Raw genomic sequence first — 14908 nt, forward strand, 5'->3', positions numbered from 1 at the left:
CCTGACCCTGCAAAGGCTGGAGGGGGGACAGCATGAAGGGGGAGGAGATAGAAGTGTGTGATCGCAGAAGGACAGATGGGGCCGTGAGTATGGACAGGATCCTCCTGAACTCCCTCTCGAGCACCCATACTCCTGGATGTCCCCTGTGTCCTCCTGGACGTCTCCCGCGTCCTCCATCTGTTTAAGGGACAAGGATGGAACTCTTAGATGTCTTGGAAGGAGATCGAGGCTTCGGCTACTTGTAAAGGACCCTGGGATGGACAAAAGTGGTAAGATGGAAACGGGGACGACACTCAGGACAGTGTGCAAAGCCCATGCAGCAAACCCAGAAGCCGGGAGGAGCGACAGGAAGTCAGACCACGGAGCAGGAGGGACAGGAGGGGATCCTCAAGGGCTCGGGGCGGACCTGAGAAGGAAAAAACAGGACAAAGCCGACGGGAAGGCAGTGAGGACCACGGGAGGGCAGGGCACCCTACGCCAGATTGAAGACAGTCCCAGGGTGCTCGGTGTCCACCAGCCTCAGCAGGTTGCCCGCGGAGAAAAGGGGGCGACAGACACACATGCATGAGATTTGCTTTTGTGCCAAGGCTTTGCCTTAAAAACACAGGAATGATTCCTGACGCCGTGTGAGAACGTGCCTTAATCTGGTTGCAGGAATGACTCACGCAGGAGCCCTGAGATCCTCCTGGCAGAGCCAAGGGCAAGCTCCCCACAAAGCCACGAATAAGGAAGTCGATTTTCATACTCATGTCCTACAGCAGATGAAATGTGGGACTTCTGCCCAAAGTGAACTTTCCCCAGGGCATAACAAAGGGCGCGGAAATTCACACACTAAATTCACCGTGATAATGTTTAAAGAGACTGAAATGGACACCTGGGCTCTCTGATATGTGTAAGACGAGCCAGCTCCCCAAGAGCGATCGGAAGGGAGTCTTTGCCTGGCTTTGAGGGTCAAGGGAGTTCACATCTGAATCGCTATGGGAAAAAGCCAGCAGCCGGGTCAAGTGGCAGTTCGGAGCCTGGAGCTGAGCGAGGTGGTGTTCTTGCTCCCCCGCGTGTGTCCCCATCACCGTTTGCAAGTGTCTTCTCCTGCCTCACTTTGCACCTGTCAGACCTCTGCCTCGGGCACCTGTAGATGCCGAGAGGCATTTCATTCTTGGCCTTGACATCCGAGGCTTCCTGTTGCCCCTGCCAGGCACAGCAGGCCCCCAGGATGGGGTGTGAAACTGTCAGCGGGTTTGGGAGAATCCCTGAGTTTCAGCAAAGTGAGATGGGGGTAAGGAAGTGGGGGGCACAGGGACACAGGGGGAAGAGGATAGCTATTTCCGGATGAGGAACCACAGTCTCTCATGGTTACAGCAGAGGAATAAGAATTCGGTATCACTCCCAGGCCATGCATGGTGCTAGGTGTCTCAGAGATTTTGTCCTCCAAACTCACGACGCTAGAGGCAGGTAAGCAAGATCCCAAGGTTCAGAAAGGTCAAGAAATGTGCATAGATGCCCAAAAGTAAACAGGAACAAGGCCACGGTTTGGGGGGAAAGCCCAACTTTTCGTACTTTGAGCACCTCAAAGTCCGTTTTGAGGGAGAGACAGATGGGGGGAGCCCTGGGGCAGAGATGCTGGCAAGCTCTAGCCCTCCTAAACTTCCCAGAAAGAGGCTTTTACACTTTTATACTTTTATACTTGCCTCACACACAAGAAGACCATTGACTATTTCGGGGTTATGACTTCAGACGGTTTCTAAACGATTTTCTTGACATCGTACTTTTAGATTACCTGTCTCAAAAATATCTCTAAAGCACCATGGATAAACATCGTACCAGATGTGTCCAAAATGATCTGGAAACTTCCAGTTTTCTTCTTGTAACTGGAAGTTGAAAGACGAAGATCGGATATGTTACCACCCTTTACAGTCCAATGTCTTAGATTATCCAACGCCGGGAAATGCAGATGAAACCAAACCCCGATCCTTCATGCCTGGCACTACGGAACCATTAGCCCCTTCCCTTCATCTCTACCTCTGCTGAGAGAAGCTTCTAGAACATTCAGGATCCGCGAAGTCAAACCCCCTTTATTCTGACTCTTCTCATTGGAAACACATAGGCTCTTTCTCCGTGTGGTCTTCAATGCCGACGGACCCCCCCCCGCCCAGGCTGCCAAATAGGAGTGTCACTTGCCCCATGTAAGTCAATAAGAAGGTGGTAAATGACTACCATTTTCACCTGACCTCAGCCACGAACAGGATCCCGGTCAGAAATCGCCCAGCAGGAAAACCCCCGTGGATAGCTCTCACACAAACACTGGTTTGGCCGCATTTGGCACCAAAATTCATAGTGGGCCAAGCAAGTAATTTTGAAGCCAAACTTTTAATCCACAAAAAACAAACTTACATGTGAGTGGCATTTGCAAATCAGCAGTCACTTTGTGGTTCAAAGAACAGCAGTGGAAAGACCTCCTACCGAGACCAGTCGTTAGCTGGAGACATTCTCCCATGACTCTGCGTTTAACACAACTGATTTTCTTGTAACTGTAAATTCTGTAATGTCTATGCTCTCCACCCTCTCCCAAATTATTGAGGCTTTCCTAAAAGCATCATGCCTGTTCGCATGAATTTGGAAGAGGATGCTTGTGTTTCTCTTACCGTAAATGGTACTCCGTCGGCCCCGCGTAGCTCGTGTTCCTGCAGGTCGACCCGGTGTTGCAAAGAAGGGCCTGGACAAAGGGGAAGACACCTCGGCTGGGCAGATCCCGGGCTTGCAAAAAACCTGAGTGTCAATGCAAGGAAGAAATGAGTCCATACAACTGGGACCAGACATTAATGCCTATTTGTCAGAAGGGTAGTACCTAAGATGGTGTTATTATATTATTAATCCTGTAGTTAATTTGAAGGTCTGGGGGCACCTGGGTGGCTCAGTCGGTGAAGCATCTGCCTTTGGTTCAGGTTATGATCTCGGGGTCCTGGGATGGAGCCCCATGTCAGGCTCCCTGCTCAGCAGGGAGTCTGCTTCTCCCTCTCTCTCTGCTGCTCCCCCTGCTTGGGCGTTCTCCCTCTCTCTCTGTCAAATAAATAAATTAAATCTTTAAGAAAATAAAAAATAAAAAATAAAGGTCTGAGCACCCAAAGAAAAGAGAGAGGGAGACAAGAAAGGAAGAAGGCCTTCATATGGAGCACCTTTCCCCCGGGTCCGCACTCACACTTCAAGGCATTGAGCTGCAAGATTCACCAGGTCGCTGGATTCCTGTCTCCCTTTCCCAGCCAGGCCTCCAGGCACAGTGATCCATAAACAAGGCGCAGGTGGGAAGAATAAGGGTAGACACCTCTCCCCATCTCATATGAAGATTTAGGAGTTTTTAGTTTGCACATGTTCAGTCTAGTACACCTCAGATTCTTAAATATTTAAGCCTAGTTGTTAAAGATCATATAATACAAAGAAGTTTAAGAAAACTGGATAGGAGCCAAGGGTTTTCAGAACAAAGGTTGCCACAACAAGGCACCTGGCTCGATTGAGTGCGGTTCATCCATACCGCCGCCCTACCCGCCTTCCACGCCCCCAGTGGATGGACAGCAATGGGTGAGATGCTGGGGAGCACGGGCAACTTGGAAGTGACTGATCTAACAGGAGGCAGCTCACAGAACCTTGGTGGAAGGCTTTCCTCATGAATCTAGTTTGGTCTGGGAAACGATCATACTCTCCAAGACTTGGAGACCCATGATGCCCAGAGTTCACTCAACATGATGCTCTGTATGCAGAAGACAGTCACTAAACTTTGGATGTGTGAATCAATGAATGAATGAACAAGCTAATGAATGAATGAACAAGCTAATGAATGAATGAATGAATGAAAAATGAATGAGCAGGCTTTTAAGCTAAAGGGGTGAATGGAGTTCTTAGCTAACACAAGGCCCAGTGCGCTAGGTGGGAGACCAGACAGAGATATGGGGTCATAGCACAGCTAGTAATAAAAGGCATGTTTCCTAGTATGATTTCTGTGTCCTCCCTCCTGCAGGGACATGTGTCAGGAATGGTGGTCACCACAGTGGGTGCTCAGCGGGTCAGAGAGTGAGGACTCTAGTCTTGGACGCTCTTTGTCTCCAAGACTGAAGACCTGGCCATCTGCACCAACGTCTGAGAAGCATTGGCAGGACTCCCCTCACCACTTCCTTGTTGGACGGTGCTCCTGATGAACACAGTCGGATGAACTCTTAAGGACCAGGTGTAAGTGGTTAGATTAGGAACATCACAGGCTGCTCTTCCCGTGTGGCCACCAGGACTGAACTAGCAAGACGTTGTGCTGTTCTTTTAATGCTCTGTTATTGACAACTAAATCACTCAAAGACATTTTTGCCACTATTGACTTAGGCCTTCCCCTCAGGCCTTAATGCTCTAGGGTCCACGGCTCCTCCGAGCCCTTACGAGTTGACCATTCTCAGCATCAAACAAAGCCTTTGATGGATTTGACCTGTGTCCTCCTCCAGCCACATCCCTGCTTCTCAATTGTAAGGAACTCCTTTTAGTTCTACTTCTCCCCATGCTGCTTGCTCTGCCCAGATCATTCCTCTCCTGCACGCCTTAGTCCAACAAAGTTTCACAGGCCAATTCCCCAGTAGCCTTTCCAGAACGTGGGTTGGCCACCTGTCCTCTGTGCTCACATGGCCCCTCTGCAGAATCCATTGTGACACTTTTGCCACTGTATTGTAATCGTCTGGGCCAACAGCAAGCTCTATAAGGACAGGGAAAACACCTTGTCCACTACTCCATCCTCAGCAAGGTCTTGGACACAGCCGGCCATCAATATACATTTGTCAAGTGAGTCAATAAATGAATTATTTTGGATAGCGGCATGCTATTTTTAAAAAGATTTTATTTATTTGACACACATACACACAGAGAGAACATAAGCAGGCAGAGTGGCAGGCAGAAGCAGGCTCCCCCCCTGAGCAGGGAGTCTGACACAGGGCTCGATCCCAGGACCCTGAGATCATGACCTGAGCTGAAGGCAGACGCTTCACCGACTGAGTCACCGAGGCACCCCTAAATAAAGCCCATCCCTTAATAATCCTTTTTTCATGTAACATTTTCAGAATTAACCACCTTATCCATATTTCAGGTGGCATAAATCTGGTAGAAAGAAAACAGACCACCATTTCTCAAGCAGCAATGCTGTTGAGATTTCAAACCAGATAAACGAAAGAGTCTTTCTGATAAAGTTCCTGGAACAGAGGAAGTTAATCAGTAATGAGTTATCAGTGTGTCACCACCATCATCACCATCACCATCATCATGACATTATCATTATCATTATCACCATCATCACCATCATCATCACCATCATCATCATCATCATCACCATCATCATCATCACCATCACCATCACCATGACATCATCATCACCATCATCATCACCATCAACACCATCATCACCATCACCATCATCATCATCATCACCATCATCATCATCATCACCATCATCATCATCATCATCATCACCATCCATCATCACCATCATCACCACCATCATCACCATCACCATCACCATGACATCATCATCACCATCATCATCATCATCATCACCATCAACACCATCATCACCATCATCACCACCATCATTACCATCAACTCCATCATCACCATCATCATGACATCATCAACATCATCACCATCAACTCCATCATCACCATCACCATCATCATGATATCATCATCATCACCATCATCATCATCATCATCACCATCATCACCATCACCTGATATCACCATGACATCATCATCACCATCATCATCATCATCACCACCATCAACACCATCACCATCACCATGACATCATCATCACCATCATCATCATCACCATCAACACCATCATCACCATCACCATCATCATATCATCATCATCATCACCATCATCATCACCATCATCACCATCATCATCATCATCATCACCATCCATCATCACCATCATCATCATCACCATCACCATGACATCATCATCACCATCATCATCATCATCATCATCATCACCATCCATCAACACCATCATCACCATCACCACCATCATGACATCATCATCACTATCATCACCATCACCATTATCACCCTCATCACCACCATTATCATCATCTCCATCATCTTCATCATCACTATCATCACTGTCATCACCACCACCATCCCCACCACCATATAACTACCATTGCCATCAGTATCATATTGGCAAACTGTGAAATGTATCTCCCACTTGCACCCCTGTATCTCCCACTTTTACTTCTTCTTCTACTCTTTATATATTTATAATAGCATATAAACATACGCCCAAAAGGCAGTTTAGTTAGAGGAATAAATCTATCTGCTAGATGGAGCAGACATGTGTGCATATCATTCTTAAGAGAAAAAAATATAAATTGATGCTTACTGGCACATACCCCAGAAATATAGCTATTATGATATTACAATAAATATTCATTCATTCCACTTAGAATTCAGAGTCTATAAAGAACAGAGGAAAGAGAGCTGCACTTCTTTTCTCCAGAGCTCTGTAATATAAAAAGTACAGGGCGCCTGGGTGGCTCAGTTGGTTAAGTGACTGCCTTCGGCTCAGGTCATGATCCTGGAGTCCCGGGATTGAGCCCCGCATCGGGCTCCCTGCTCAGCGGGGAGTCTGCTTCTCCCTCTGGCCCTCCCCCCTCTCGTGTGCTCTCTCTCATTCTCTCTCTCTCAAATAAATAAATAAAATCTTTAAAAAAAAAAAGTACAGCAAAAGTGAAACTTACAATCATCTCTGTGTCTGGGAGGTTCTTGAAAGCGTAGCACTGTCAGAATCATGAACAGGATACATGGCCAAAAGAATTCAGCAAGAGAAAGGACCTGCAGAAGATGTTTAAAAAAAAAAAAAACAGAGCTTGAATAAATTGCAAAGTGTGACGGTCGCCCCCTCTCCTGAAGGATGGTACGCTGGCCAGTCAGGCCTCCTTTGAAGGAGGTCATCATCATCCCAACGGTGCATCTCTGAGAACACTATTTGAGACAGGGGCCCACAGAAGACGCCCAGTTCATTCGTCACCACATCCAGACCCATGACTGTCAGCTCTTATGCTTCTCCCAAAAGGCGTGTCTTCTTCTTTCTTTTTTCTCCACATTCTTACTTATGGTAGACTTCATGACATTAAAGAAATTAAATAAATAACTTCATTCATATTTCTCACATTCCAATAAGTTAACTATTTTTCTTTTTATTTTCTTTTCCTTTTTTTTTTTTTTAAGTGGGCTCCACGCTGGGCCCAACACGGGGCTCGAACTCAGAACCCTGAGATCAAGACCTGAACTGAGATCAAGAGTCAGACACCCAACCAACTGAGCCAATGAGGTGCCCAATATTTTTCTAATTTCTTTAACATTCCTGACTTTTCCATCCAAATAGACATCTTCCCAGAGACGGTGGTGGCACACAACACAGACCTTCTTTTATGAGTATTTTCCTTCCTTTTTTTTTAAGATTCTTATTCACTTATTTATTTGAGACACAGAAAGAAAGCATGAGCAGAGGGAGGAGCAGGAGAGGGAGAAGCAGACTCCACACTGAGCAGGGAGCCCGACGTGGGGCTCGATCTCATGACCCTGGGATTATGACCTGAGCTGAAATTAAGAGTCGGACACCAACCAACTGAGCCACCCAGGTGCCCCTTATGAGTATTTTCTAGTGTTTCCACACGAGGTTCATAACTAGCATCTTATGGATTGCATAACATTCTTACCAAATGGGTATACCATAATTCCCATTCTTCCATCAACGAATATTTTTTATGTATAAATAATTTTTCTTTTGAATTACTTTCTCGAGATTGAAACAAATTCCTAAAATTCAGATTATTGGAGTAAAATCTCCTCACACAGACAACGAAAGAGCTACAGATAAGGATTGTAATAATTTGCATAGCCTTGAATTTTCAAAGTAAAAAAAAAAAGGAACTGCCATTGATACATGGAATTTATTTAAGAAAGAAACACCCAAGGCTCAGATGGTTAAGCGTCTGCCTTCGGCTCAGGTCATGATCCCAGGGTCCTGGGATGGAGCCCCACATCGGGCTCCCTGCTTGGCGGGGAGCCTGCTTCTCCCTCACCCTCCTACTGTTCCCCCAGCTTGTGCTCTCTTGCTCTCTCTGTCAAATAAATAAATAAAATCTTAAGAAAGAAAGAAAGAAAGAAAGAAAGAAAGAAAGAAAGAAAGAAAGAAAGAAAGAAAGAAAGAAAGAAAGAAAGAAAAGAAAGAAAGAAAGAAAGAAAGAAAGAAAGAAAGAAAGAAAGAAAGAAAGAAAGAAAGAAAGAAAGAAAGAAAGAAACACCCAAGGTATAGCCCAGTGAAAAACTAAGAGAAAATCCTCAATTATCACCAGATTATTCTTACTGTCGTCGTTCTTCCTTTGATTCTACATTGGATAATGTTCTCCTGTAGACTCCCTCTCCTGTCATTCCACAAATACAAAAGTATATAACCAGACACAAAACAGGCTAGGCATTCAATAATGCATGAACAAAAACCTAAAATCTGCAGGTTAGGAAGTTAGAGATGCTCAGTAACTAAAGATGGTTATTTCAGGCTCCAAGTTACAACGCTTTGAACCAAAATGAACTTCTCATCTCTTCAGTTCCTTTGCTCTTTGAGCTGCCTGTCCCAATTCTTCCCTGTAAGGAAACAGCATCTAAATGCATCCAGGTTGGGTTTATGTGGCCAAAAGCCATAAAGACAAAACACAGGTGGAAAAGGTTTCAATCCCCACTGTAATTAAAGAAATCACCATCTTTGAAGCAGTTCATAAGGTAACACTGCTTGTGTCAGAAAGTGCATCATTATGAAAAGTTCCTGACCGATCACTGAATCCAATATCATATGGTCTGGTAAGAGGGAAAGCGTCTGCAGGAGGCCACCCTCTGCTCAAATGATGGTAATTAAGCCAGAAAGAGAGGTCAAGAACACTCAGAAGACCACACTTCTTTCAAGTCATCTTGTTCATTCTCTGTTAACAAATGATCATTTCCTGAAGTATGGGAGTAGAGGTGTGGTGGAGGAGGATTCCCTATTTAATTCTGGCTGAATATAAATGTGCAAGACAGAAAGCATGCCCCAAAGTCAATAATGACTTGATAGCATTAAGAAGAATAAATACATAATTAATTTTTTTGGTTTAAAAATTTTTAAATAACATGATAGCCATTTTTTTAAGACAGAGAGGTATAAAGAAATCAGAAAATGGTTTGGACCCAAGACTTCTATAACAACTTTTGATGTTATAAATAATTACATATATGCATGGTTAGGAAATTCAAGAAGTACAGAAAGAATACAACCACTCTCCCAAAGGATAATATCTCTGAACAGTTTTCTGAATCATTTTTAAAAACATATATAAGCAGGGCACCTGGGTGGCTCAGTCAGTTAAGCATCCAACTCTTGATTTTGGCTCAGTGTAGAATCTGCTTAGGATTCTCTCTCCCTCTCCGTCTGCCCCTCCCCCTTGCATGCTCATTCTCTCTCTCTCTCTCTTTCAAATAAATAAATCTTTAAGAAATATATAAGCATAACTAATGTTTTTGGAAACAATTTTTCATATCAGCACTTATAGATCTACCTTACTGTTTTTAAAGAGTGCCCAATAATCTACTGTAGAATTTAATTTATTCAACCTATCACCTAATTATGGAAACTTAGAAGGTTTTCTGCTTGGGGACATCACTATCATGAGTTTTCTGCACATGTTTGGCTGACTTTTTAAGTATATTTATGACGTACCATTGCCAGATGAGATAATTGAGTCAAAGTGTGTATGATTTTTAATTTGGATAGCTAACCAACATGCCCTCAGTAAAAGCTAGACCAGCCATTCTTCCCTCCAATCACACACTCAGCAGCACCTGACATTAACAAACTTTTCAATGTCAGTCCATGTTTTATCAGACTGATCATTTTTCTTTAATTATTTAGGTCAAGCATTTTTTCATAGGTTAGTATATAATAATTCCTTGTCCATTAACTCCTTATTCTTCCCTGTTTCCGTCCATGTTTCTATTTTATGTATATATACATATATTACAAAAGTTTACAGTCAGACACGAGACAGGCTAGACACTCAGTAACACACAAACAGAACTCTATATTCCGCAGGTTGAGAGCTTGACGATAGTTGGTTTAACATTAAAGAGGGGGTCTTACTATTTCAGAGCCCTCTCGATGCATTTTTTTTGTCTTTTTTTTTCTACTGATCTGTACATCACTGTTTCTTCTTTTTTTTCCCCCCGTTTTCTTTTTGAATTAAGGAATTCCTTAATTGGTCCTTTGTTGGCTTAAAGTATTGCAAATATTTCCTCCAGTGTCTTATTTGCCTTTTTATTGTCAAAATCCCTGATGCAATCAATATATCACTCTTTTTATTTCTAGCATCTTGGTGTTTTTCTTCCTACACAAAAAGACCACCATCACTTCAGGGACCTTGTCGTGGCCAAATTAAACCAGGCACTAAGCAGCTGTGAAGCTACAAGTATTTACCTGTCCAGTCCTTAAATCAATGGGAAATCTCGTTTCAAATGGAAATAACATCGTCAAAAAAATACAACTCTACATCGTATAATCGAGAATTTTCTTGGAGATCTTGAAATAAAACAGAACCCCAGTTCAACTTTAAAAAATTGTATCTCAGGTCTTTATTCACAAGCCACTCACTGGCCACTCTGAAAAACGCAGGTGGGAAAAATCTTCCATTGTTCCGAATTTGAAATAAGTCTGCTCAGAAGTGAAGTATCAAAACACCCGGTTCTGCTGTGTCACTGCCCATTGTGGGTGCGTGAATCACCTCCTTTCATGAGACTACTTCTCTGGAAGCTTGCAGAGGCAGCCTGCTCTTTCTCATCACATTTTTTGTATCATGTTTTTCTTCTCATGTGTCCTTGTTATCCTGGAGTCTTGCCTGACATTTCTAGTCCCATCCTTGCTATATGGGAATGTTTCCCACCATGGCCCACACCTCAGGCCCACCAGGAGTGGCTTCCCTGCACTAGGAAAGACAAAAACAAACTGCACTTGTGCTGTCCAAGGCTCTCAAGAAAAATAATCAGCTGGGGAACCCATCCTTGCTCGAGAAACAGCCATCACCCAGTCCAACAACCACACAGTCGAGTCCCAGGAGGGAAAGTTCCCACCAGGAGATGGCAGAAGTGCCCAGATCTGCACACCAATGTCCACATCCCACAGTGGCCCTCACCATGACTTCCATGGATGGCCCTCCTGGGTTCCCAAACACACAGCTGAAAGGCAGTGGCATCCGCCGAGACCTTAACTCTCCAGACGCAGACACACACACGTAAAATATTGAAACTTCCTTACAGACGTTTTCTCCTCCCAGACAAAACAAGGGGAGAAAAAAGAAAAGAAGGTGGAGGAGAAAGACAACTCGTCTTTCTATAATACAAAAACTACAAAAATGCCAAGAGACAAGTCTCTGGAGATCAAGCAAACCCACCACGGTTCAGTCCTGACTCAGCCCAGCAACTCCAAAGCTGTAATGCTGCAGCCTGCAATCCCGGAACCCTCCCCAACACCTGCATCTGTGGGGTGAGCACTCCAAAGGTGTCACCTCTCTCCTTCTTCTAGCAGGAGGCAGGGAAATGTGGCTGGGGACAATAAATGCAACAGAGAAGTGAGCAATGAGCCTGACTGTTGGAGAATTTTCCAGGGCTTCACATAATCAGGTGGAAAGAATCCAGAGTTAGAGAACAATTTCCCCAACTGGATGCAGTGAACATGGCTTAAAACATGAGAACCCCAAAGCAGAGCACAGAGCCCATCTGGTGTAATAATGTCTGCATCTCATCTCATTGAGGGGTGAGCCCCCCACTCATCTCCACTCTTGTTCCAACCATCCCTCCTGCGCAGAAAATCGGCACACAGAGGGTGTGCTCAGAGATTGCGATAGAGTTTGAAGGAGAAATCAAACTGGTCTCAGATTTATCAGAAAGAGAGTCAAGAACAAATATAACACCTGGCTGAGCTCTCCAAGGATGAATCAGATTAAAAGGAAAAGCAAAACAGTTGTCTAAATATTCTGGAGGGAAAGAAACAAATAAGCAAACCAAAGTCATAAAGCATGACTGGGAAGTAAACAACACAAAGAAAATGAAGAATCTCTTCACAACTGTTTCATAAAGGAAAACAATTTAATAAGAACAAACATTCAGAAAACAAGAGCTCCAAAAAAAAGATGGTAAATGAAAAGAGAGGTTGCAGATCTAAGGAACACGTAGCAATGACCAAATCATCATCGTGGAATTCTGAATGATTTAGAAACCACACAAAGAGAAAAAATGCCAGCTAAATTTTGATTTCTGCATTAGAGAAACAGTTTGAGAAAAGAACAGTGATTTTCTTTAAAACACTTTTAAAGGTAGGACCATAAACACAGAAGAGCGTCCCTGAAGTAGAGAATCCAACAAATATGACAAAAATTATGCCCAGATATAGAACACAGGAGAACTTCTTAGAAATAGAGAAGACTTTATCTGAAGACTGATAGAGTATGCTGTATTTCAGGGGGGAAAAAAAGCTATAGTTGAACCATGGCTATTGAACTCCAAAGGGAAAGGAATAATACCACAGGTATCCAGAGGGGAAGAAAAAACCAACTCACTAACAAGCAGGGAAAAAATCAGTCCAGCCTCAAGTATACCCCAATAACATTCAGTGCCTGATGCCAATGCATCAAGATTGGAGAAATTCAAAAAGGAAGTATGATAAAAACATGATAACCAACCAAAATGGCCGTTAAGTGAAAACCAACACACATATATTCTCTATCATAAAAAGAAAAAACACAGATCATTTACTGACCATGAATGTCGAGGGGGAAAATCTTGGTGATGAAATCCAGCCAAAATAAAAATGGGACAAATTTTAAATTCCAGTAACATCATTTCCGTTTCAGGTAACACACAGACTAGAAACAACAGGACTCTTGCCACAAGAACATGGGTTTTTGTTGCATTGCTGGTCTCCCAGAAAGTGATCTCCAAAGAACTGGGACAAGGAGAGGGACAAAAAATAAATCAAAGAGAAGACCAAAGTCATAAGTTGAATCTTTAAGTGTAAGATTCAGTTATAAAGGAGAGTCCCCTCGAGGGGAATAGAGGGAAGGCAGGTAAGGCAATATTCAAATAACAAATGGCTGAGAATTTTCCAGAACATACAAAAGACACAAATCCATTGATAAAGGAAATACAAATTTACCAGGAAACACAAATCCACTTTAAAACCTTCACCACAACTAAGTCCAAGAAGAGATTTCAATAGCAATTCAAGAAATAAAGCCACACTACCTCAGAGGAATGGTTAGACTTGCCAAGGACTCATCAATAGCAAGAAACCAGAAGATAATTAAGTATCTGTAGATTGCTTGGAGAAATTCGGTCAATCTAGAATTACATACTCAGAGAAATGACCTCTCAAGAATGATGGTGAAAGAAAATGTTCAGTGAATTAGAAATCAAGTTATTCAACTAGAGACCAACGCTAAAGGAACTTGCAAATAATAGGCTTAGATTTCAATAAATGTTTGGATTAAGCTCACTGTTTGAAAGACAAGGATTTTCAGGCTTGATTTAAAAAAACTATATGTTGGGGCGCCTGAGTGGCTCAGTCGTTAAGCGTCTGCCTTCAGCTCAGGTCATGATCCTGGGGTCCTGGGATCGAGCCCCGCATTGGGCTCCCTGTTCAGTGGGAAGCCTGCTTCTCCCTCTCCCACTCCCCCTGCTTGTGTTCCCTCTCTCACTGTCTCTCTCTGACAAATAAATAAATAAAAAATCTTAAAAAAAAATAAATTAAAAAAAATGTTAAAACTCTATGTTATTTGGAACAGATAAAATTAGAATATAAGGATACAGACTGGTTGAACTAAAGAGATGAAAAAGAGGGGTGTCTGCTTGGCTCATTCAGTAGAGCATGGGACTCTTCACTGACTCTTGATGGCTGGGTCGTGAGTTCAAGCCCCACAATGAGTGTGGAGCCTACTTAAAAAATAAATAAATAAAATAAAACAATTTCTTTAAAAAAGAGACAGATGAAAAAGACATACAAGGTAAATATTAAAATTAGCTGGTGAAATCAGACAAGAGGCTTTAAGACAACATTCTCAGATATAGAAAAATTATCACTACACAATAAAAGACGTGCTATGATAGGAAGATGCAATAATTGTATGCATTTATAAACCTATTAAATATCCTCAAGAAATATAAAACAACAAGTGATAGAAATACAAAAAGAGAATTACAGGCGCGCCTGGCTGGCTCAGTTGGTGGAGTATGTGACTCTTGATTTCAGCTCAGGTCATGATCTCAGGATCCTGGGATTGAGCCCCGTGTCAGGCTCCATGCTGAGCAGGGAGTCTGCTTGAGATTTTCTCTCCCTCTGCCCCTCCCCCCGTCCATGTGCTCGCTCGCTCTCTCTAAAATAAATAAATAAATAAAATCTTTAAATAAAAACAAAAACAAAAAAGGTTCAAGCTAATCGTTTTTTTTTTTTTAAAGATTTTATTTATTTATTTGAGAGAGAGAATGAGAGAGAGAGAGCATGAGGGGTGAGGGGCAGAGGGAGAAGCAGACTCCCTGCCGAGCAGGGAGCCCGATGCGGGACTCGATCCCGGGACTCCAGGATCATGACCTGAGCCGAAGGCAGTTGCCCAACCAACTGAGCCACCCTGGCGCCCTCAAGCTAATCGTTTTTGAGAAGGTAATTACATACGTGAATCAAGAGGTGTGCTCAAGTAGAATGTATAAACTTACGGTATATTTTATACATAAAAATGCACATTTCCAACTCAGTTTACCACAAAGGCCTCAAGACTAATCCAATAACAGTGAGAATCTGAGCACTCATA

The 14908-nt window shown here is 43.2% G+C and overlaps 1 protein-coding gene across 1 annotated transcript in view; it reads right to left on the reverse strand.

Annotated features, from left to right (window-relative positions):
• Window positions 1-14908, reverse strand: part of ABCA13 (ATP binding cassette subfamily A member 13) — a 379838-nt gene that overhangs the window by 353581 nt on the left and 11349 nt on the right. Inside the window, exons 2-3 of the mRNA XM_064575492.1 lie at window positions 6764-6857; window positions 2643-2766 (exon numbers count right to left, since the gene is read on the reverse strand). Of these exons, the coding sequence (XP_064431562.1) occupies window positions 2643-2766; window positions 6764-6857 (218 nt within the window). The remainder of the gene's footprint in view (window positions 1-2642; window positions 2767-6763; window positions 6858-14908) is intronic.

The sequence above is a fragment of the Mirounga angustirostris genome, unplaced genomic scaffold (genome assembly GCF_029215605.1).
Source record: "Mirounga angustirostris isolate CCGP_5_RB_7025 unplaced genomic scaffold, mMirAng1.0.hap1 SCAF_12, whole genome shotgun sequence".
Classification (NCBI taxonomy): Eukaryota; Metazoa; Chordata; class Mammalia; order Carnivora; family Phocidae; genus Mirounga; species Mirounga angustirostris.